At 35.5% G+C, this 26951-nt stretch overlaps 1 protein-coding gene across 7 annotated transcripts in view; it reads left to right on the top strand.

The window, feature by feature from the left end:
• The window catches only part of SLC4A10 (solute carrier family 4 member 10), a 302199-nt gene that overhangs the window by 139547 nt on the left and 135701 nt on the right, over positions 1–26951 (top strand). For all 7 annotated transcript variants that reach the window (XM_036858559.1, XM_036858555.1, XM_036858558.1 and 4 more), the window contains exon 4: positions 19236–19374. In XM_036858559.1, coding sequence (XP_036714454.1) covers positions 19236–19374 — 139 coding nt within the window. The remainder of the gene's footprint in view (positions 1–19235; positions 19375–26951) is intronic.

The following is a 26951-nucleotide window of genomic DNA, read 5'->3' on the forward strand; positions in this document are numbered from 1 at the left end:
AGGTGAGGATTGGCTTAGTTTTGTGATGGAGGAAATACACTTAAGTAGTAGAACTTAGTTGTATTAACTCTTGATAATTTGTACACATAATAGTCATTGCTCTAAGTAGTTTGAAAATCCAAGGGGAAATGCCTCTATTAAGTTCCCAGTTACACTATTGTTGATGCTCCCCAAATTTCACTCTTAGGATGTGAACTTTCTACTGTTTTGAATATTCTTCTTTTAAAAGTATACAATTGACCCTTGAACAACACAGGTTTGAGCTGGGAAGGTCTACTTATACATGAATTTTTTTCAATAGTAAATACTACAGCACTACATTATCCATGGTTGGTTGAATCCATGGATGTGGAACCGGATACAACTGACTATAAATTATACATGGATTTTCAACTGTGAGGAGGGTCAGTGCCCCTAATCCCCACATTGTTCAAGGGTCAACTATATATAGAATATCAAAGTATAGTGATATGGAAGTTGTTAACAATTCCTGAGTGCCATGAGAGCCTATGTACATGACATAATTAAGAACCTGACTTCCAGTTTCCTGACCTTCCCACGTCCTATGACCTCCTTCACTGCACCTTGTTCACTTACTCATTCATTTTGTTCTCTGACCACAGCTTCACTCCTTACTTGCTTGTTCAACTACTTGACCTCTCTACTTTTTTTTCTATCCATGTTATCTTTATTTCCTGATCCTATTCTGATTTCATAGCCTGTAATTTTAGTAGTACTTTTGCTAATATTCTAAATGCCTTAATTTCCCTGTTTTAGTTTTATTCATACTTTCACCCCCATTTTAAAAACCAGATTTATGTTAGGTTCTTCCATGTCCCTACTTTCTCCCTGCCTTTCCAAGTAGGCATGCTCTTCAGGACATAGTCATTCAACAGGGCAGGTTGTAACCATTTAAGTTCATTACTCAAGTAGGAATTCCCTGGCAGTCCAGTGGTTAGGACTTGGCACTTTCACTCCCAGGGCCGGGTTCGATCCCTGGTCAGGGAACTAAGATCCCTCAAGCCTCATGTTGTGGCCAAGAAAGAAAAAAAAAACCCCAAAAGTAAATAAATAAATTCATTACTCAAGTGGACCTTCAACACCTCCTCCCAATTCTATTGAATGTTTTCAATTTTTGAAATAAGTATTTTTCAATCTTCTTCACCATTCTCCAACACCCCCCTTTTCACGGTCACCTAGCAGATGCTTTCTACTTCAAAAGGAAAATATGTCACCAGAAAGAATTAACTCAACTTCCCTCCTATGAAACATACAAACATAAACATATACCTACATCTGCAACTGTTTTTTCCTCATAATGCAATAAGGAAGTTTTCTTTTCAATTATGTTTATCTCCTATTCCCTCCCACCTTGAAATTTACACAATTTATAATCTAGTTGACTTCTTCTTCTCAACTGGATTATTCTCATCATCTATCCTTGCAGCTGCCTCATACCAACATTTCCCCATTCAGTTGTATTCAGATATAAGGTAAGTTAGCATATGAAGTTTGGGCGAACAATTTTATTTTTAATACTCCATAGATATTGCTTTATTTAATATCTGGTTTTGCTAAGTATTGAAGAAAAATTTGTCTCTCTGTTTTTTCATTTTTTTAAGTTTATGTCTTTTAAGCTTGAATGCTTATAGACATTTTTTTGTGTCCCTTTATTTAAGAAAACTTGCTAAGATAGACCTTATGGTGAGTACGTTAAAAAGCATTTCCAGTCTGCATACACTGATATTTTTCCACTGAGAGAATATTTTCCTGTCTTATCTGATTCTGTTCCACTTACTTTGGTCTCTTCTTTGTGAATTATATCTGCATGTTGGATTTATGATACCTGCTTGTTGTCCTTTTTTTGGTAGCTTAAAGTTAGTCTGTCATTATTCATTTGATTATCTGCAGTATCGGTTCTGCATTTTACTGCTTCTATTAGGGGTTTTGATTTTGCTGTTGCATCTTTAGTTTTCTTAAATTTCTTTCTTATCTCATCTGATTTTCTTTACATTTCCTCCTGTCCTTTCCTAATTAGTATTTTTTTTTCCTGCTTGATAAAGTCTGTGTTTTTAGTCTATTGATGATTCCCACTATTTCTGGACATTTTCTTTTGATTCTGAAGTAGATAATTTTCAGAGGTATGATCTTCTTTTGGGCCATCAAGATTATTTTGACTTTCCATTGATTTATAGTATTTTTACAGGCTGCCAGTTTTTTTATTTTTACTCACCTTTTTCCAAGGCAAAATATATCCATACTATGTATGTCCAGCTATATCCTAAGGTGGCTTAGAGAGGCACTGCCATTAGTGTGCTCTTTGTCTCCATAGCTGTGTATAGTTATGGGCATCAAACTTCCCCAAACACCATGTACTTCTGCCAGAGGTAGAATGATTGATGGGAGTGTGTAAAGAAAAGTACTCTGGGTATCCTGCACCAGCATGATAGGAGGATGGTCATCTCTGAGTCAGTGGGCAGAAGGGGAGGTGTGAAAGTGTCCCCCACGTTTTCAGGGTTTTTTGCTTCATGAAGTTGAGTCTGGGAGTATAACAAAGAGACAACTGGGTAGACTTCTCTTACTCCAGTTTCATCTGTTTATAGTTAGGAGAGACTCCCTCTTAGACTCTGGGAATGGAATATCTGTTGGAATAAGCTTTAATGGTTACTTTGAGTTTCTTAAATACTTCTAGTATTTGAGAAAATAAGCAGCATTCACATTAACTTAGAAATATTTAGTAAACAAACAAAATAAGCTTGTTCCCTCTGCCTCTGTCATGTTATCCTTTTTTCCATAGCTGGATACATTATGTCAGTTTTTCTAGAACAGTGGTTCTCAACCTTGCCTACACCTGGGAGATTTAAAAACATTTTGATGGCCAAATCCCATACCAGTCAGAATCTCTGTGGGTGGGACCCAAGCATAGGTATGTTTAAAAAGTACCCCAGGTGATTCAACTGTGCAACCAAGGTTGAGATCCAGTGTTCTAGAAACTTTGCTATTCAGAGTGTGGTCCATCACAATGCTATGAGACTAGTTATCAATTACAGGAAAAAAACTGTAAAAAATACAAACACATGGAGTCTAAACAATATGCTACTAAATAGCCAAGAGATCACTGAAGAAATCAAAGAGGAAATCAAAAAAATCTAGAAACAAATGACAATGAAAACACGATGACCCAAAACCTATGGGATGCAGCAAAAGCAGTTTAAGAGGGAAGTTTATAGCAATACAATCCTACCTCAAGAAACAAGAAACATCTCAAATAAACAACCTAACTGTACATCTAAAGCAGTTAGAGAAAGAACAACAAAAAACCCTAGAATTAGCAGAAAGAAAGAAATCATAAAGATCAGATCAGAAATAAATGAAAAAGATATGAAGGAAACAATAGCAAAGATCAGTAAAACTAAAAGCTGGGTCTTTGAGAAGATAAACAAAATCGATAAACCATTAGCCAGGCTCATCAAGAAAAAAAGGGAGAAGACTCAGATCGACAGAATTAGAAATGAAAAAGGAGAAGTAACAACTGACACTGCAGGAATACAAAGGATCATGAGAGATTACTATAAGCAACTGTACACCAATAAAATGGACAACCTGGAAGAAATGGACAAATTCTTAGAAAAGTGCAACCTTCTGAGTCTGAAACAGGAGGAAATAGAAAATATAAACAGACCAATCACAAGCACTGAAATTGAAACTGTGATTGATTAAAAATCTTCCAACAAACAAAAGCCCAGGACCAGATGGCTTCACAGGTGAATTCTATCAAAAATTTAGAGAAGAGCTAAAACCTATCCTTCGCAAACTTCCAAAATATAGCAGAGGGAGGAACACTCCCAAACTCATTCTATGAGGCTACCATCACCCCGATACCAAAACCAGACAAAGATGTCACACACAAAAAATTACAGGCCAATATCACTGATGAACATAGATGCAAAAATCCTCAACAAAATACTAGCAGACAGAATCCAACAGCACATTAAGAGGATCATACACCATGATCAAGTGGGATTTACCCCAGGAATGCAAGGATTCTTCAATATACGCAAATCAATCAATGTGATACACCATATTAACAAATTGAAGGATAAAAACCATATGATAATCTCAATAGATGCAGAAAAAGCTTTTGACAAAATTCAACACCCATATATGATAAAAACTCTCCAGGCATAGAGGGAACCTACCTCAACATAATAAAGGCCATATATGACAAACCCACAGACAACATTGTTCTCCATGGTGAAAAACTGAAACCATTTCCTCTAAGATCAGGAACAAGACAAGGTTGCCAACTCTCACCAGTATTATTCAATATAGTTCTGGAAGTTTTAGCCACAGCAATCAGAGAAGAAAAAGAAAAGGAATCCAAATCAGAAAAGAAGAAGTAAAGCTGTCACTGTTTGCAGATGACATGATACTATACATAGAGAATCCTAAAGATGCCACTAGAAAACTACTAGAGCTAATCAATGAATTTGGTAAAGTATCAGGATACAAAACTGATACACAGAAATCTCTTGCATTCTTATACACTAATGACAAAAACTCTGAAAGAGAAATTAAGGAAACATTTCCCATTTACCACTACAACAAAAATAATAAAATACCTAGGAATAAACCTACCTAAGGAGGCAAAAGACCTGTATGAAGAAAACTATAAGACACTGATGAAAGAAATTAAAGATGATACAAACAGATGGATAGATGTACCATGTTCTTGGATTAGAAGAATGAACATTGTGAAAATGACGATACTACCCAAAGCAATCTACAGATTCAATACAATCCCTATCAAATTACCAATGGCATTTTTCACAGAACTAGAACAAAAATTTCACTATTTGTTTGGAAACACAAAAGACCCCAAATAGCCAAAGCAATCTTGAGAAAGAAAAACGGAGCTGGAGGAATCAGGCTGCCTGACTTCAGACTATACTATAACACTACAGTAATCAAGACAGTATATTGATTTTGTGCCAGTAGTCACAAAAGCAGAAATATAGATCAATGGAACAGGATAAAAAGCCCAAAGATAAACCCATGCACATATGGTCACCTTATTTTTGATAAAGGGGGCAAGAATATAAAATGGAGAAAAGACAGCCTCTTCAATAAGTGGTGCTGGGAAAACTGGACAGCTACATGTAAAAGAATGAAATTAGAACACTCCCTAACACCATACAGAAAAATAAACTCAAAATGGATTAAAGACCTAAATATAAGGCCAGACACTATAAAACTCTTAGAGGAAAACAAAGGCAGAACACTCTATGACATAAATCACAGCAAGAGCCTTTTTCACCCACCTCCTAGATAAATGGAAATAAAAACAAAAATAAACAAATGAAACCTAAGGAAACTTAAAAGCTTTTGCACAGCAAAGGAAACCATAAACAAGACGAAAAGACAACCCTCAGAATGGGAGAAAATATTTGCAAACAAAGCAACTGACAAAGGATTAATCTCCAAAATATACAAGCAGCTCATGCAGCTCAATATCAAAAAAACAAACAACCCAATCCAAAAATGGGCCGAAGACCTAAATAGACATTTCTCCAAAGAAGATATACAGATTGCCAACAAACACATGAAAGGATGCTCAACATCACTAATCATTAGAGAAATGCAAATCAAAACTGCAATGAGGTATCACCTCACACCAGTCAGAATGGCCTTCATCAAAAAATCTACAAACAAGAAATGTTGGAGAGGGTGTGAAGAAGAGGGAACCCTCTTGCACTGTTGGTGGGAATGTAAATTGATACAGCCACTATGGAGAACAGTATGGAGGTTCCTTAAAAAACTAAAAATAGAACTACTGTACGACCCAGAAATCCCACTACTCAGCATATACCCTGTGAAAACCATAATTCCAAAAGAGTCATGTACCACAGTGTTCATTGCAGCTCTATTTACAATAGCCAGGACATGGAAGCAACCTAAGTGTCCATCGACAGATGAATGGATAAAGAAGATGTGGCACATATATACAATGGAATATTACTCAGCCATAAAAAGAAATGAAATTGAGTTATTTGTAGTGAGGTGGATGGACCTAGAGTCTGTCATACAGAGTGAAGTGAAAGAGAAAAACAAATACTGTATGCTAACACATATATATGGATTCTAAAAAAAAAAAGTGGTTCTGACGAACCTAGGGGCAGGACAGGAATAAAGATGCAGAAGTAGAGAATGGGTTTGAAGGCACGGGGAGGGGGAAGGGTAAGCTGGGATGAAGTGAGAGAATAGCATTGACATATATACACTACCAAATGTAAAATAGATAGCTAGTGGGAAGCAGCCGCATAGCACAGGGAGATCAGCTCGGTGCTTTGTGACCACCTAGAGGGGTGGGATAGGGAAGGTGGGAGGGAGACGCAAGAGGGAGGGGATATGGGGATATGTGTATACATATAGCTGATTCACTTTGTTATACAGCAGAAACTAACACAACATTGTAAAACAATGATACTCCAATAAAGATGTTTAAAAAAATGAAAGACACTGGAGCAGGAATAGCACAAATACCTATTATGGTTGGACTCAAGTAGCAGAAGTGGGAGAAGTGGCTGGACTAAAACAAAAGGGAGTGGTAAGGATATGATGAATGAGGGTGCAAACTGTGTAATGGCATTCATGGTCAAAAACATTTATACTACTGCTCTTTATAAAGAAAATAGTTCAGAGTCAGCTGGAAGGCTGGGACTCAATAACAAGGGATTAAGTAGAAGAAAAGAGAATTTTAAAATGTACTTATCGAATAAAGAATGTTAAATATTAAAAAGAAAAAAAGTGTGGTCCATGAGCCAGCAATATTAGCATAACATTTGAGCTTGTTAGAAATACAGACTCTCAGGCCCCATCCCAGACCTCTTGAATCAGAATCTGTGTATTAACAATAACTTTTGGTAACTTATATGCACATTAAAATTGGACAAACTCTAGAATATTGCTTGTCAAATCTTGTTGCATGTTAGACTCATCTGAGGAGCTTCTAAAAAATATTGATGCTCAAAGGCTTTTATTTAATTAATCTTGGATGTTTTCCTAGGTCGTGGTATTTTTAAAAAGTATCCCAGGTGATTTAATATCCAGCTAGGATCAAGAGCCATTGATCTATCTCAAGAAAGTCCTGCCTCTTTAATTTGGGAAACTTGGCAATAAGCCAGGTAGCCCAGATTCTCCCACTGATGTGTCAGCCACTATTTTTGGATGCCACCTATTCCTTCCTCCACCAACCATCTGCGAATCTTTATTGCCATTTAGACCTAAGATCTGTTTTATCAGGGACAAAGGTTTGGCACCCTAGTGGTCGCTAAGCAGTAGAACCTCCTATATTTCACTTTTTGAAGTTTCTTCAGGACTAATAATCTGCCTTTATTCCTATTCCACACTCAGTTTAAGTGCCTTGATAATCAAGTACTCAGTTACATGCTGACACTGAAACCATGTTATGAACACCATCCCACTTGATTTGGGCTTTGATACTGAGCATAGAGTGAATATATGAGATTACTATGCTGAAGCCTTCAAAGAAAATTTCTGACTACTTAAGAAATACTTATTTTACTTGGAAAGATTTCAAAGAAAATCTTTGGAAGACATTCCTACAGGTGCTTTAAAATTATAAAGAATTCAACTTCCAAAGAAGTATGAGATAGAGGAGAATGTAAGGAAGCATCAGGTTCCTCTGCTGGGATCCTGGAGCTTTTATATTGTAAATTGGAGTATGGGTTTATGAAGACATGGAATAATTTGGACCCATATTTCTGGAGCAAGGATCAATTTAACAAAAAGATTTTAGTGTAAATGTTTGAATTTTGGCACTCAAAAATGTTGTCATTCCAATATACGAGAAACAGCCACAGAATCCCTTTATTATATAACCCAATCATGTAAGGCAGTGTTGTTAGGAACCTGGTTGTATCAGTGCTGCATCCAGGGAAAACTGAACAGGCCTTACCGTAGCCAAAGAGATTATGCTCATGTCACAGGCCTGCAATGGCTGGGTTTAGTCCACCAGATCCCATGGTTGGAATGTGATTTCTAGGTGAGTCCAAAGATAGACCCAGCTTTTTGACTGTGTCGTAATGGTGGTGGTGATACTTTGATTATACAAAACTTCTGATGCCTGCAAATAAGTTCAACCTACTTTTGTTACTGCACTTAACACAATTGTTTGTATAAGATTGTGATGATTAATTTTTCTTCCTACTGTAATCAATTCCCTGATGACAGAGTACTGCTAAAACTTTGCATCTTGTTATTTTTAATATTGTCTTTCATTCACCTTATATAATTTTAAATTATATTTTCAACCAGGAACATGGTTGAGTTGTTTAAAAATAAGTTTGAAGCATTAGCTTGAAGTCAGTGAAAATATAAAAGATAGTGAGAGAAATTCAGAACACTTGAATGTTAATTTGCTCCTCAGCCTCCCAACAAAGAATGTAACAGGAGAGATGACAAGAGTGTATAAATTATAATTAATCTGTAAGCACTAGAAATAAATCTTAAAGACAACTACTTTATTAAATGCTTATTTAAAATATGGTACTCAAAGGTACTGTATAAATTAGCGCACCCCTTGAATTAGACCTGGGATTTTTCCATTCTTAGATGATAAATTGTGTACACATTTTAGGAAGAATGAAGCAAATACAGAAAACATAACTTCAAATCTGTTTATTGATGGCAATAGCTTCTTGTTCCTATTTAACTCCCAATTGGCTGATATATAAGAATATCAATGAGTTTTTTTAAAAATTATTTTATGTAAAGTATAACACAAGTATTTATGAATGTTAAAACATAGAAACATAAGCGTACAACTCAATGATTTATGACAAAGAAACATCTGTGTAAATATTGTCCTGGCTAGCACTCCAGAAACCCCCTTTGTCCTCCCTCCCAGTCACGACTCTCTCCCTTCTCCCCAAAAGGATCTCTAGTCTGTCTTCTTACATTGGGTGTTTTGCCTGTTTTTGGACTTCTTATAAACGAAGTCATACAGGAGGTATTTGTGTCTCTGTTGTTCAACATTGTGTTGTTAGTGGGATTCACCAATGTTTTTAGCTGTAGCTTTGGTTTATTCATTTTCATTATTGTACAGTGCTCATTTGTTTGTATATACCATGCATTCTACTATTAATGAAAATTTAGGTTATTTAATTTTTGGAGATACTATGAAGAACAGTGCTGTGAACATTTCTGTATATGTCTCTTGGTGCACATATGCATTTCTCTACCTAGGAATGAAATTATTTGTTGCTGAGTCATAGGATATGTGTATTTCAACTTTAGTAGATAATGCCAAACAGTTTCCAAAATAGGGTACGTGTTAACACTTTCACCAGCAAAGTGTGAGAGCATATGTTGTTTTACATTCTAACTACCACTTGACAATTTCATTCTATTAACATTAACCATCTAATGAGGGGCATAATGGTATGTCATTATCTTAATTTGTGTTTCTTGATTACCAGTGAGGTAGTGTAACTTTGCATGTGCTTTTTTGGCCATTTGGATAGCCTGTTCTATGAAGTGCCTATTCAGGTCTTATGCTTGTTTTGTTTTTTTTTTTAAATTGGATCATTTATTCTTTTTGATTTGTAGAAGTTCTTTATATATTATGGACAGAAGTCTTTTGTTGGTTTTTCGTGTTTCAATTATCTCACATTTGTGGCTTATCTTTTCACTCTTTTAATGGTGTCTTTTGATGTATCTACAAATTCCAGAAGAAGATACTAAGAGGCTGAGACCCTTATTCCCTAGTGCAGCTTTCTCCACACTGTAATTTATTTCCATTATATATTTTACTAAATACAGAAACAGAACCTTATCTTAATCTATCATAGTCTTAGCTACAGTTTGTATTACAATGATCTATGTTTTCAGTGGCTATCTTAAAAATAAATAAAATACCTATCAACATAGGAGAAATATTTATGCTTAGAAAAATTCTTTCTGATTGTGATATTACTATAATTTACATGATTTATGTCATACAATTTTAAGTTGCATAGATATTTAAAAAGTCATTGAATAACACATTTTGAATATTTGCTGTATTGAAACATAATCTGAGCCTCTCTTTAAGACATTAAAATTATGTTGACGGGATGATCATAAAAAGACTTTTGTGAGCATAACCTAATACCTATAAAATCATTTCTACTCTAAAGAATGAAAAGCCAGATACACGGAGTCATATGTTGTTTAAAACCCAAATAAAATACCTCTTGTCCATGAATAGATTATCCTACTTTAATAAATTATTATTTCCTATGCTGTTATCATTGTGTCTTCGAGAAGTCTTTTAAACATATGATGCCCTACCTCAGACTTTCAAATCCTCTTTATTCATAACTATGAGGGTCTTATTTCTTCATGTTTATTTAATGACTATGTTGTGATGAGTGATCCTCATGCTTTATTAGGGGAAATACTAATAAGTCTTAAATGCAAGCTTCCTGCACATAGTACTTGAGTTTGGGGGGTTGGATGCATGGTAAGTTTTATAGATACCCAGATTACTGATGCAGAGTAAACTGAAATAAGTCATTGAAAACAGTGATGAGAGAAATTGTTTCAAAAGCATGAGAAACGTAATACCAATGTTGAGGCAAGGCTACTCTGGGATTTGGTTTCTGACAAGTGAGTGAGTAGTTAGAATAGGCTGGCATGAAACACAAAACTGCTATGTCTGGTCACACTGGGTAGGTCTAATAGAAAAATTTAATTGATTTCTTAGTGTAACTCTAAAATTGCAACTTATGCTCTTTTTTACGGCTGTTTGAAGCACTGACTTTATTTATTTTTAAATTTTTTTTTTTTTTTTTTTGTCCAGAAGAACCAGCCACAGAGGTAACAGGCTGTCAAGAAGCATTTCATTTGACTCTGATGTGATTGGGTTTAGTATATATTACTATCACCCAGATAGTATACTTTTAGGAAAAATATAATACTAGCTTCTTATTTCAGATAAATTAAATCATAAATGTATATGCTGCACTGTGATTTCCTTAAGTACATTTGATATTTATGGAAATCTGTCAGTCTCATTTCAAAATCAACATTCGTGTTACATCTAAGAAATTGGCATATTCTTTTGAAGAGGTTGTTAAGCAGGAGACTTGGCTATTGATTCAATTCTTATTCATTTTGTTATAAAATTTAGTTTGACAAATTTCTTAAAATATTTGGCAATAAACCATATCTCATATATTAACATTCTAAAAGAGAAATGCTTTACTAATGCCTGCAGCAAATATGCTATATAAAAGTAGTTTCTTTTTCCTTTCTTATAATTTCTTGAATATATGTAATCATATATAAGATATAGTGCTGCACATTGGTGGGAATAATTAAACAATTTAAAAACTGAGATGCCCTGTATTTTAAGACTTTATTTTTTGGCCCAGAGATAAACCCACGCACATGTGGTCACCTTATCTTTGATAAAGGAGGCAAGAATATACAATGGAGAAAAGACAGCCTCTTCAATAAGCGGTACTGGGACAACTGGACAGCTACATGTAAAAGAATGAAATTAGAACACTCCCTAACACTGTACACAAAAATAAACTCAAAGTGGATTAAAGACCTAAATGTAAGGACAGACACTATAATCCTCTTAGAGGAAAACATAGGCAGAACACTCTATGACATAAATCACAGCAAGATCCTTTTTCACCCACCTCCTAGAGAAATGGAAATAAAAACAAAAATAAACAAATGGGACCTAATGAAACTTAAAAGCTTTTACACAGCAAAAGAAATCATAAACAAGATGAAAAGACAACCCTCAGAATGGGAGAAAATATGTGCAAACAAAGCAACTGACAAAGGATTAATCTCCAAAATATACAAGCAGCTCATGCAGCTCAATATCAAAAAAACAAACAACCCAATCCAAAAATGGGCAGAAGACCTAAACAGACATTTCTCCAAAGAAGATATACAGATTGCCAACAAACACATGAAAGGATGCTCAACAACAGTACTCATTAGAGAAATGCAAATCAAAACTACAATGAGGTATTACCTCACACCGGTCAGAATGTCCATCATCAAAAAATCTACGAACAAGAAATGCTGGTGTGGAGAAAAGGGAACCCTCTTGCACTGTTGGTAGGAATGCAAATTGATACAGCCACTATGGAGAACAGTATGGAGATTCCTTAAAGAACTAAAAATAGAACTACCATATGACCCAGCAATCCCACTACTGGGCATATACCCTGAGAAACCATAATTCAAAAAGAGTCATGTACCACAACGTTCATTGCAACTCTGTTTACAATAGCCAGGCCATGGAAGCAACCTAAGTGTCCATCAACAGATGAATGGATAAAGAAGATGTGGCACATATATACAATGGAATATTACTCAGCCATAAAAAAGAAACGAAATTGAGTTATTTGTAGTGAGGTGGATGGACCTAGAGACTGTCATACAGAGTGAAGTAAGTCAGAAAGAGAAAAACAAATACTGTGTGCTGAAACATATGTATGGAATCTAAAAAAAGGTTCTGAATAACCTAGGGGCAGGACAGGAATAAAGACACAGAAGTAGAGAATGGACTTGAGGACACAACGTGGGCGAGGGTAAGCTGGGACGAAGTGAGAGAGTGGCATGGACATATATACACTACCAAATGTAAAACCAATAGCTAGTGGGAAGCAGCCGCATAGCACAGGGAGATCAGCTCGGTGCTTTGTGACCACATAGAGGGGTGGGATAGGGAGTGTGGGAGCGAGACACAAGAAGGAGGAGATATGGGGATATATGTATACGTATAGCTGATTCACTTTGTTAATACAGCAGAAACTAACACACCATTGTAAAGCAATTATACTCCAATAAAGATGTTAAAAAAAAGACTTTATTTTTTAGAGCAGTTTTAGATTTACATGAAAATTGACAGGAAGGTACAGAGATTTCCCATATACTCCTTGGCTCCACACAGGTATAGCCACCCCCATTATTAACATCACTCACCAGAATGGTACATTTTTTTACCAAGGATGAACTTACATGGACACACCATAATCATGCACAAAACCATAGTTTACCTTAGGGCTCACTGTTGGTGTTGTATGTTCTATGGGTTTGGACAAATGTATAATGACATATATCTGTCATTTTAATATCATACAGAGTATTTAAAATCCTGTGTTCTCAGCCTATTCATCCCACTCCCACCCCCAGCAACCACTGATCTTTTTACTCTCTCCATAGTTCTCCAGAATGTCATATAGTTGAAATCATACAGTATGTAGCCTTTTTAGATCAGCTTCTTTCACTTACTAATATACATTTAAGATTTCTCCATGTCTTTTCATGGCTTACTATCTCATTTCTTTTTAGCATTGAATAATATTTTATTGTCTGGGTGAATCATAATAGATTTATCCATTCACCTACTGAAGGACATCTTGGTTTCTTCCAAGTATTGGCAATTATGGATAAAGCTGCTGTAAACATCTGTGTGCAGCGTCTTTTGGTGGACATAAGTTTCAACTCCTTTGGGTAAATACCAAGGAGTGCAATGCTCTACCATATAGTAAAAGTATGTTTAGTTTTGTAAGAGACTGCTAAGCTGTCTTCCAAAGGAGTTATACCATTTTGCATTCCCAACAGCAGTGAAAGAGAGTTCCTGTTGTTTCACATCCTTGCCAGCATTTGGTGTGGTTAGTGTTCTGGATTTGGGGCATTTTAATTGGTGCATAATGGTATCTCATTGTTTTAATCTGCATTTCCCTGACAATATATGAAGTGGAGCATCTTTTCATATGCTTATTTGTCATCTGTATATCTTCTTTGGTGAGTTGCCTGTTAAAATCTTTGGCCCATTTTTTGATCAGGTTGTTAGTTTTGAGTTTGAAGGACTCATTTATGAATATGAAAGAACTATAATCATTTCTAGGATTCTTGTAACTTTTATACTGACTGAACACTGCTTGTGGGATTTAATTATAAAGTAACTCTATTCTGGCTCGTACCATCCCTTTGTATTTACTCAGTGGATCTAATTGTTATTCTGCTCCTGAATGAAAACTCTGATGGGTTCTCCAGCCTTTCTAGTCACTCGTAGGTAACTTGAAGTCCTCTAATAAGTAACTAAAATATTTAGTCTCATGTAATAGTGAAAACTTTGAACTTGCTTTAACTGTAAGGCCTTTTGCCTCCCTCTCTTGCCCAGGTGTGCTCCAGTTGAGAACAGAGAATGTAGTTGCTTTTTTCCCCTCCTACCCTGAATTTTTCTCCTTCTTCCAGATGCTCCATCATCTTTCTAACTCTAGTTTCTGATCCATTCAGATCTGGAGCATAGGAAATGAAAAGAACTAAGTGGAACGGGGCAGGAAAGCTCTTACTTAGCTGGTAGTCTTACAAGCTGATGTCATACTCTCTAGGCTTAGCAAGAATTTAAATTGACTCATCTTCTTTTACCTGCACTCTCTTCTGCCTTATTACTTATTCTTCCTTATCCCCCAGGTATTCGGCTACAGTGATGGATTCCCCCTGCTAAAGTCTTGTAATTACGCCATGGCAGCCTCTTGGACAGCATCTAAGATGACCCCACATTCCACATTCTCTCTGTCTTGCATATTCTCTCTCTCTCTCTGTCTCTCTGCTTCTCTCCGACTCTCTGTCTCATAGGTGCAGCCCATATATGATTCACAGAAGACATGCACACACTCATTGCCCTGGTAGATTCTGGAGTGCATGTTATTCACAGCAGCAATCTCAGTCATCAGCAGCTAGGCAGACTTTGTTTCTCAGGGAGGAATCATACCCCAGTCCATTGCGGGGAGACATGTGAAATTCATGATGCCCTAGAGCACTACTCACTTGTCTTGTGGGAGAGGCAGACAGCCTACTCCCTTCCTTTTGTAAGGGATTAAGGAAACTTGGGACTCACATTACAGCTTTCTTTGAAGAAATTCTTTCCAGAATGTATCTGCTATTTTCAACTTATGATCTTTTTATAGCCTTAGCATGGGTAAAGAGTTAGAGTTAAATAACTAGGTTTTTAGGAACATAGTTTGTAAATTCTGCATGTAGTCTCACATCCCCTTTGGAGAGGAATACCTGTTGGTTCTTGATGCTTCAGCTGAAATGTTCTTTTTATCAATCCATAACAAAATGAACTAATTAGCATTAATAATAAATATATTATTTCAATTATAAAATGAATTAAAATATAGGAATCCAAATGAATAGATTATATAGGACATTCAAATAATATGAGCAAAATTCTAAAGTTCAAATGAAGATGGAAAATAATACTGAGCTGCAAAGAGACTGGAGACATCAATTTGGAACAGAACCATTAAACTTGTCATCATTTCATGATTTCAGAAGATAGTCTGAATATTGATTTATCTGAAATATAACAAGGATAAAGAAGAAGAAAAGCACCTATAATTCAGAAATGCAAAATGGTAAACATCTGCTTTCTTGATCTAAATGTCATTGTGTATGAGGCCTGTGGTTTTCATGACAGTAAGATCATATATGTAAAAGGGAATTTTCCAATTCACTTCTGTCATTATACTTGTTCTGTTGTTATAAGAAGTATATTTCTCAACATATTTTTGACTATTCTCCAGAAAGGGCCTGAAAAATAGAGAACTTTTGGACAGGGCCTACAGAAAGGAGAGTATTTTCACTGATTATTAGGAAAAATGTATCTAAGACCCTGGTTAATTCATATGTGAGTAATTAAAGCAGTAGGAGTAACATAGCTAACAATGAAAAGATGAAAGTTTGCAAAGGAACTTATTTCCAGTTATGATTCTATTAGTGGCTTTCCTCAGATAACTTTGTAAGTTTGATTTTAACTAACCATTTGTTGAAAATATGGTCTGTATTCCAAAAGAAATATTGATAGTTTGTTTATTTCTGATTGTAAAAGTAATATACGGTCTCTGGCATTCCAGTGCTGTTGAACATTAAGCTGTCCAAATCCTCTCGCTCCTAGTTCGCCTCGTTGATTCTACAGCATCTGACATTACTGACTTCTTATTCTTCTTGAAATCCTTTTCTACCTTGACCCCTGTTGTACTACTCTCGCCATCAGATGTAAGCTTTATAAGGGCAGAGGGTTTTTTTCTGTTTATATCTGTCTAATTCACCTGACCAATGGAAGGTGCTCATTATATATATATATTTTTTTAAAATTAATTAATTAATTAATTAATTAATTAATCTTTTGGCTGTGTTGGGTCTTCGTTTCTGTGCGAGGGCTTTCCCTAGTTGCGGCAAGCGGGGGCCACTCTTCATCGCGGTCCGCGGGCCTCTCACTATCGCGGCCTCTCTCGTTGCGGAGCACAGGCTCCAGACGCGCAGGCTCAGCGGTTGTGGCTCACGGGCCTAGTTGCTCTGTGGCATGTGGGATCTTGCCAGGCCAGGGCTCAAACCCGTGTCCCCTGCATTGGCAGACAGATTCTCAACCACTGCGCCACCAGGGAAGCCCCTATATATTTGTTTAATGTATAAATTCTTTTACATATCTACCTAATCCTCTTCTGATTTTTTTAACTCTTCCTCATCCTAAATCTTAAACCTTATTATTCCCCTGATGCTGAGTCTTCTCTCTCTATTCTTTCATTTTTGAGTCCTCATCCATTGTAATCAAATGACTTCTCTAGTTAAAGGCAACCCATGTCTTTACCTCTGACCCTGTCGTCTTTTCCAGAATCAAATATCCACGTTTCCTGTGACCATCTTTATACGTTTGAACCATAATCACCTCAAACTCAGCATATCTAAAAGATGTCTCTTGTGCTCTCAGCCTACAATACTGGCTCCTCATTCTGACAACCCTTTTTTTCCCCGAGTTTTATTGAAAAATAATTGACATACCTCACTGTATAAGTTTAAGGTGTATGGCATGATGGTTTGCTTTACATGTGTTGTGAAATGACTACCATGATAGGTTTAGTTAGCATTCATCATCTCATATAGATACAATAAAAAGAAAAGAAAAAAATGTCTCCTTGAGATGAGTACTCTTAGGATCTACCCAACAACTTTCCTATATATCATACAGCAGTGTTAACTATAGTCATCATGTTGTACATTACATCCCTAGGACTTATTTATCTTATAACTGGAAGTTTATACCTTTTGACCATTTTCCTCCAGTTCCCCGCCCCCCTCCCCACCAAAGCCGGTAAGCACAAATCTGATCCCTTTTTCCATGAGTTCGGTGTTTTTGTTTTGTTTTATTGTTTTGTTTCATCTTGTCTTTTTTTTTTTTTTAGATTCCACATGTAAGTGAGATCATATAGTATTTACCTTTTGCTGTCTTATTTCACTTAGTGCCTTCAAGGCTTACCCGTGTTACAACCCTCTTTTAATTAACGGCACTGTTATTTTCTCATTCTCCGTGCTTCAATTCTAAACCTCTCTATTTTGACAGGCCTATATTTCATTGTAACCATCCCCACTACCGCTAGCATCAGCATCAGTCATCATTAATAATATTTATATAATGCTTTATAATTTGAAAAGTATTTTTGCATGCATAATTTCTTCTTTAGGGACTAGATCCTATCTCCTTCTAAGAGACTAATTCTGGCAGCTGGAAATATTTTCTATTTAAAGTATTTAATTTGTTATTGAACAGTAAATTTTAAATGGCAATTGAGATAAGTAGAGCAAGGAGAAGTATAGAGTGCTATGAGTTAAGATAACAGGTGCCTGACTTAATTATTGCATATGAGTGTGCTTATATGTGTGTTTGTGTTTTATGAGGCTGATTAGGTAGGCTTGCTGAAGCATATTACAGTGAAATAGATGCTGATAGACATATAGGAGATCTAGAGGAAACAGTATGTGCGATGGCCCTGAAGTGGGAAGGAGCATGGTATTTTTAAAAATCTGAAAGAAGGCTAAGGTACCCAGAATGGAATTGCAAGGGGAAGAGTGGCAGAAGGTAAAGCTAATAACGTAGGCAGAGGCTAGGGCCCCATCACAAACATATATTGATACAGAAGGTATGACACTATATTATGTTTTATGTAATATGTATATTTTTCACTTTTGACTTCTGAAATCCTCAGTCGTGACTTAATTATAACCTAATCCTTTAAGTTACTGATTAATTGGTTTATTTTCACAAAGTATTTAATATTATAGATTTCAGTAATCACTGTTGCTTGTTACTGATATACTCATTCTCTTGTGTTTTAAAAAATGTTTGAAAATACCAGATGTTTTACTGGAATAACATTGAATTTACAAGATGGTTTTCCACTATTGGGCTTTCCCATTAATATAAACTTATTCATTTATTTAGGTCTACTTTTACATCATTCAATAAAATTTTATAATTTTCATCACGAATGTATTGATTGAACAACACATTTACCAGGTAACCCAGCAATCCTACTCCTAGGTATTTGCCCTAGAGAATAAAGACTTATGTTCACACAAAAACCTGTACAAGAATACTTATAGCACTTCTATTCATAATTGAAAAAATTGTAAACTAAATACCCTGCAGTAAGTGAATGGATAAGAAAACTATGGTACATTCCTGCAATGGACTATTACTCAGCAATAAAAAGAAGGAATTACTGATACATTCAGTGACACAGATAAATCTCAAAATCTCAAAGGCATTATGATAAGTGAATAACAACAGTCTCAAAAAGCTATACATTGTATGTTTCCATTTACATGGCATTCTGGAAAAGGCAAAACTATAGCAGTAGGGACCAGATTAGTGGTTGCCAGGGGTTAGGAGAGGGATAAGGTTGTGACTACAAAGAAGCATCACAAGGGAGTTCTTTGGTGAATTATATTCAGCACAGTTTTAGTATAAGTGAATTTTATCATAGTCTACTCTTATGAATATTACCATAAAAGGTAGCATATGTGATGAAAGAAAATGAGTGTGTGTATAAGAGAGATGTAGAAATAGTTTCCATGATGTTATAAGTAATCCAAAATAATCATCACATTTGATTTTATCTTTGATAATATAGATACATTACATATTTACATTTTACATATTTATGATCCCGCATTATACTAGACTTAATATAATGCCAAATTTAGTCTTAATTTCCCGAGTCTACTCTGGCTGCGTGCTGCAGTGTGGGGGGCAGGGGAGAGGTGAGTTTGGAGTGGTGTTGAAGGCGGTGACTGGGACATTTCAAGCTCCGAGTCGTGATAATGCATGTCCATGTCTCTGATTTCCATAGACACCCCGTCACAGCGGGTACAGTTTATTCTGGGAACTGAGGATGACGATGAGGAACACATCCCTCATGACCTTTTTACGGAACTGGATGAGATTTGCTGGCGTGAAGGTGAGGATGCTGAATGGCGAGAAACAGCCAGGTGAGGATATTTTTTGTTGAAGGATGAAGGTATGCTAAAGAATGTTCATGCTATTAGAAAGAGAGATATCTAATGCCACAATTTTGCAAACATCCATCAGTGCTGCTGATTTCTGAAATTGCTCATCTGGCCTGGGCATATCCTATAACGGGATATGGGTCAGGATGAAACCTGAAGGCTGTAATTAGAGTAAACAGTGATGCAGAACCAGCAGCAGCCGCAGTCTTAAACAGTAGCATAATTTGCGTGTCATCAGGAAAACAGTAGATATCTAACAGTAATCTGTTTCTATCTTTTCAACTGCTAGGTTGTGCCCCAACTGGTGATATTATATGAGACTTTTTAAAAGAAAGGGCAAACATTATAAGAGACTTTAGTTGGAGTCCTGAATTTATATACTATTTGTTGAGGGTAAAAATATTTTGTAATGTGTTTCTAGGATATATATACATGTAAACATAGTGGTTTTTAAAATTAATTTTTAAGAAATTACTTTTTCTGTCATTTGTAATTAGTATTTCCATATTGCCATGTAATTGATGAATTGCTGTCATCCTTTCTTGCTTATTTACTCATTTATTTAACAAACATTTATGGTCTATTGTGTGTCAGGTTCAATGGATATAGAACAACAACAACAAAAATCTTAGGGAATTCCCTGGCGGTCCAGTGGTTAGGACTGTGCTTTCATTGTCGAGGGCCCGAGTTCAATCCCTGGTTGAGGAACTAAGATCCCACAAGCCACACGAAAAACAAGAAAAAAAGAAAAAGAAAAAAAATACCTTAGGGCTTCCCTGGTGGCGCAGTGGTTGAGAGTCTGCCTGCTAATGCAGGGGACACGGGTTTGAGCCCTGGTCTGGGAAGATCCCACATGCCGCGGAGCAGCTAGGCCCGTGAGCCACAACTACTGAGCCTGCGCGTCTGGAGCCTGTGCTCCGCAACAAGAGAGGCCGCGATAGTGAGAGGCCCGTGCACCGCAATGAAGAGTGGCCCCCGCTTGTCGCAACTAGGGAAAGCCCTCGCACAGAAACGAAGACCCAACACAGCCATAAATAAATAAATAAATAATTTTTTTAAAAAAGAATGATTAAAAAAAAAATTTAAAAAAAAAGAAAAAAACACCTTAGATCTTGCTTTTAACAACCTCACCTCTAATGCAGGATTTAGATAAGTAAACAAAGTTGTTAAGTACTGTATAATGAATGCTGTGCTACAGGTGTGCACTAGGAACTGCGGGCACGCCTAGGGTTGTCTTTTACCTGCTGCTTCCGAAATTTTAATGTGAATACATATCACCAGGGATCTTGTTGAAATGTAGATTCAGTAGACCTTAGGAATAGAGTCTCAGGTCTTGCATTTAATCATTGCCTTAACTCTAGCCAGAGGTAGTGTGGAATTAAATGTTCAATTATGGTAATATTATAAATAATACTGGCCTGGTTAATTGTTGTTTGATATAGTTTAAGTGGTCTTTGTAGCTCTCTTTTATTTAAAATATACTAAAAGTAAATAGAAGAAGATAAAAATGGCTTTCACCTAGTTCATCTCTGTTAACATTAAAAAAATAAAACTAACTGCTAATATTTAAAATTCAAAAATCATAGAAAGGTAAAAAAGCAAGAATATTGCTCTACTCTTCTTCATAGTACTTCTCCTCAAAGGTAATCACTATTAATTGCTTCTTGTACATCTTTTCATAAAAATTTTAATGCCTAGATCTGCGTGTAATGTATGCCCTTTTTATATTTACATAAGAGGTATTATATACTGCATTCATGCCTTGCTTTTTTCACTTAATATATTTGGATCATTTTCCATATTATCAATATAGATTACTCAATCTTTTTAATCTCTTTAATGACTGCATCACATTTAGTTATGGATGAACTTTCATTTATTTAGCCAGTCTTGATAGGGATTTAGGTTGCTTTGGATTTTTTTGCTGTAAACATTGCTGCAATAATCATTTACACATATATTTTGGGATTATTTTGTAGGTATTCATGTAGGGTGAATTTTTAGCAGTGGAATTTATGTGTCAAAGAGAGCAGACTTTTTTTTACTTTTATAGATATTGCAAAATTGCCTTCATAAAATGTTTTGGTAATTTATACTTCCCTCAACAATGTATGAGAATGCTTATTTCCCCCAAACCTTTGCCACACAAAATCATCAAACTTGTAAAAATTTTGGCTAATTTTATAGATGCAAAATAAACCTCAGTGTTTTAATTTGTATTTCTCTAATTATTAGTGAGATTGAACATCTTTTCATATGTTTTTATTGTTTTCCTGAGAACTAGCTGTTCATTTCCTTTACCTGTTTTATTTCAAGTCATTCATGTTTTTACTTGTGGTTTTTAATGCCTTAAACTGGTGGTATGTTATTCAGTGTGAATTACCTTTTTTAATGAAAAAACTACATAAATTAAATTCTTTCTGATGCTATTATAATATTTTAAATATAGAACTAAATTTGAAACAGTTTTTATATGAGCTGGCAAATTTTGAGATTAAGAACCATCTACCTAATTTTTTTCTTCCAACTGAATCAAAAACTAAGTATTATTTTCAAGGATATAATATGTGTGCTCATCTTCTTTGATGACAGAAAAACAATATATGATAATATTCTCCACCAGTTAGTGTTATACATTTTGCTCTTTCATGATTAAAGAGTTGTTGATAAGGAATTTGAAGTGCAAACCTCCCTGTTTAAGGCTAGAGGCATCCATCTTCAGCTGGTTCTAAGAAACAGGTGTTCCTGGCTGACTTGAAGGAAGGAGATCTGGTGGTTATGATGACGATACAGCTCCGGTTAGAATCTCTTTAATCAATTGCTGAGAAGTACTTTTTGGAAGCATTTCTTTTATATTTCTTTCTTCACTCTCATCCCTCAGAATAGAGCTGAGAAGTAAGATTGGAATACGCGTTTTGACAGGAGTAACTCCCTTATTATTAAAATGGTTGGTGATTTTTCACCTTCCAGATCAAATGGTGATCTATTCCTTTTAAGCAGTAACTTCCTTGTAACTTTCCCACTCTTCATCAAGCTAGGAGATAGCAGAGCAATGCTAGAATCTAGCTCTTTTTGTGCCACAATTGAGCAGGTAGGATTTTATCATGCTCTAATGGATTAACTTGAACAACATGTTTATCCTAAGCCATCAAAATATGTTGCTGTTTATTTATAAAGAGTGAGAGAGGTGACCCAGTTACTTACTAGTATTCTCTAATGTTGTTAGATAGGATTTGTGTTCTTAGCCCTGCTTCTGGAACCTTATGCACGGTGCAGGTATTTGAGGTTTGGGAGACATCTGATGAACAATCAAAATAGTAACAGACATTGAAGAGGAGAGTAGATGAATTTTGGCTGAGACACAACACGTCAGGGAAGAAAAGAACGTGTTTACTGAGGACTTAGAAATGGAGTAGGTTTTAAAGTGGTGGAAGTAATTTTGTTCTTGATGCCGTAGTTCATCTCACAAAACTAAGTTTAGTTAATTCATGACTCCATCTGATTTTTCAAATGCAATTTAATTCTAATAAATCATTACCATAACCATTTGAAGTACTTCTTTCTTTTGATTAGTATTCCAGGGGGATTAATAATTTTCTACCCTAATAGTAGAAATAAAAAGGATATTTTATCAGCACATTGCACCTGCCACGTATCACATCTTGAATAATTCATGCCCACTGTTGTTGCCAAGTAAAACTTAAGCAAAGTTTCAGGTTTTGAAGCTAAATTTTTGAATAATAATTATTTAATAAATGTTTGTGAAAACCAGCTGTTCACTTTTTAAAAACCCTAAAAGAAGCCATATGACAGAGCTAATGAAATCAACACAATTACAATGTCCTGCTTATAAATAACATATAATGTTACTAATAGAAAAATACCCAAAGATACCACAGCTGTGCAGTTGTGGAGACAACATGCTTGACTCACTGTGGTTGCCCTTTAAAAATGCTTGCCACAAATGAGCTCAGCAGAGGCAAAGAAAGGGATAGCAGTTAGGCCTCTGATACATACATGGTAATGTGGAAAAAGATTATTACATCAAAACAATTTTATTGATGATGTGGAGGTATTTGATATTTAAAATTGGTAAAGGGTCAAGTCATCAGGATTTTTCAGTGCAATGTGAGGTGTGAAAATAATATGAATTAAGAACAGCTAATGTCAATAAACTCTAAGTTTGGATATATTTTAATACCCCTTTCCTCTTGAAGTAGGTACTTTATGATTACATATGTTAATCTCCAGCCCCCACTCTAACCATGTTCCCCCTTCACCCTCCATATCCTTAACTCTACCCAAAAAGGATGTTTTCTCTTGAGAATTCATGACTTCCCCCAAGACTATCATTTTGGATGATATGGTAACTCCTTTACTCCCTTTTTGGGTAGAATCAGAGAATAAAAATTATTAGAAAAGTTAAACTAAATTAGTGAGAATAAAATAAACAGAACGTTAAATTCTGTAGAAAACATCTATCTCTAATTTGCAGAGGAATTTTATTTTGTAGATTTCTAATATGAGTATTGTAGAGGAGATTATCATCAACTTAATCCTCAAAGAATTCAGGAAACACCTATTTTATGTTGTTGTTGCTTAGTAGAAAGAGATTCCAATGTGTTAATTATGGATGAAAAGAGACACAGACATACTGAAGGAAATGAAAATAATCTCAACAGAGTTTAAATCCACCCCTCCCCCATAGAAAATGTCATGAAGTTGGCCTACAATTTCTGTTTTTTTCATTGTCCATCACATCTCATTCATGCCTGTGAGGCTCTTGTTTGCTTTGGTTTGCTATTCAAACAAATGTCAGCTGAGTTTATTTGAAAACTGGAATAAATTGCAGCACTTTAGGTCATTAACTGAAACCAGGAATTTTGTAACTGACAGTATATTCAGTGACTACACATCTTAAAACAGGATTTGGTGTGTTCTTAGACCTGCTAATTTCTATATTTGGAGTATGAAATGGAATGAAAAACAGAAAAGAGAGATATACTTATGTATCTTTAAAATATATTCATTTAAATATCTTTTAAAGCTTTTGGCATCATTCTGGAGTTGGCATAAAACACTGAATCTTGAAATGTTTAGTAACTTGATATTTGTAACTTGTGGGTTCCTTTTTATGGAAAGTATCTTATGTTTCCTCCTGTAATACTCATAAAACCTATGCTTATATCAAACCATCCATGCATATAACTTATGTTTGGCCATCCAAACTGCTTGGAACTCACAAGAGTCTCCATTCTTGGTCTAAAAGATCAAGCCCCCAGTTTGAAAGAAATTATTCTAAAGGAAGGAGTTTTTGTTTTTAAAATGTCTTCTCAGATAGACATGTAGATCAATGGAACAGAATAGAGAACTCAGAAAAACTAACCCAAGTACAGCTAACTGATTTTTGACAAAGGTGAAGGAAGAATTGTCTTTTCAACAAATGGTAATGGAACAATTAGAGATCTACATATAGGTAAAAAATATTAACTTCAATCTAAACTTCACAGTGTATACAAAAATTAATTCAAAATTAATCATAAATCTAAATGTAAAACATAAAGCTATACAAATGTTAGAGAAAACATAAGAGAAAATCTTCAGGACCTAGGGCTAGAAGATGAGTTTTTAGGCATGATACCAAAAACACAATCTTTTGAATAAAAGAAGAAAAGAAAATATTTTTAAATTGGACTTCACCAGAATTAAAAACTTTTTGCTGTGAAAAATCCTGTTAGAGGATGAAGACAAACTACAGACAGGGAGAAAATATTCGGAAACCATATATTTGACAAAAATATTATATCTAGAATACGTAAAGCACTCTAAATGTTCAACAGTATGAAAACAAATCAATTGGAAAAATGGGCAAAAAACCAGGCCTTTCAAAGAAGAGATACACATGGCACATAAACACATAAAATGGTGTTCAACATCATTAGTCATTAGAGAAATGTAAATTAAAACCACTATGAGATACCACTGCACACCTAATAGAATAACTAAAGTAAAAAAAAAAGTCATAATAGCAAATGCTGGTGAAGATATAGAGACACTGGATCTCTCAGCTATTGCTGGTGTGAATGTAAAATGGTAGCACTGCTCTAGAAAACAGTTTGATAGTTTCTTATAAAACTAAGCATGCATTAGTAAATATGACTCAGCAATCACAGTCTTGGGCATTTATCCTAGAGAAATGAAAACTTATGTTCACACAAAACCTCTACATGAATGTTCATAGCAGCTTCATTTGTAATCGCAAAAACCTATAAACAACTCAAATATCCTTCAGTGGGTGAATGGTTAAATAAACTTTGGTACATCCATACAGTGGAATACTTTTCAACAATAAAAAGGAACAAACTATTGATATATACAACAACTTGGATGGATCTCAAGGGCATTGTGTTTTAGTGAAAAAAATGTCTATCTCAAAAAGTTGCAAACTATATGATTCTATTTACATAACATCCTCAAAATGACAAAACTATAGTGATGAAGAACAGATTAATGATTACCAGGGGAAAGAAACAGGGTGAAGATTGGGAATATAAAGGAAGCTCATTTGTGGTGATGGAACAGTTTTGTATCTTGATTATGGTGGTGGTTTTTACACACACACAAACACACGTACACCCCCCCCCCATATCTTCTCAAGATTCTTAATCTAAATATTCCCTTTCAAAGGAACCAAGATAAAATGATGTAGATGCTTCGTTACTTATTTAATTATTTTCACTGTTATCTGGAAGTAAAATTTAACTATAAATTCCCTTAGAAGAAGGGGTTGGATCATTTTGCATAGATCAAGAAGCCCATGGATATTTAAAAATGAATTTATTATTAGCGTTGTTACAACTTACAAACAATATTATTGTATGGGTCAGTCTATAGATTTATACTTAAGTAATTAAGAAACAATATGGTTTTTTTAGTAATGTATCAACACTCGTTTCAGGATTTCTTGAGTGAAAATTTTAAATACATTTTAGTAGCAATTCTATATAGAAAGATGACAGAAAGTACCAGAGCTCCAGAAATGAGAAATCTATAGTCCACCAAACAGAATTACACCCTTTTATGACCCTAATTCTTTTTTTTTTTTAAACGTACTTTAAAATTTTATTTATTTATTTATTTTTGGCTGTGTTGGGTCTTCGTTTATGTGCGAGGGCTTTCTCTAGTTGCGGCAAGCGGGGGCCACTCCTCATCGCGGTGCGCGGGCCTCTCCCTGTCGCGGCCTCTCTTGTTGCGGAGCACAGGCTCCAGACGCGCAGGCTCAATAATTGTGGCTCACGGGCCCAGATGCTCCGCGGCATGTGGGATCTTCCCAGACCAGGGCTCGAACCCGCGTCCCCTGCACTGGCAGGCGGATTCTCAACCACTGCGCCACCAGGGAAGCCCCCTAATTCTTCTTTACTACACAACAGACTGGAAACTAGATTTCAAATCTAACAAGGTTCTTCAGTCAAAATAACACCAGCATAAGTGACGCTGTAAAGACTCCCTTCTTTTATTCTTTTTGTCTGAAAAACCACGTCATATGTGAGTAGTATATA

Source organism: Balaenoptera musculus, chromosome 7 (assembly GCF_009873245.2).
Source record: "Balaenoptera musculus isolate JJ_BM4_2016_0621 chromosome 7, mBalMus1.pri.v3, whole genome shotgun sequence".
NCBI lineage: Eukaryota > Metazoa > Chordata > Mammalia > Artiodactyla > Balaenopteridae > Balaenoptera > Balaenoptera musculus.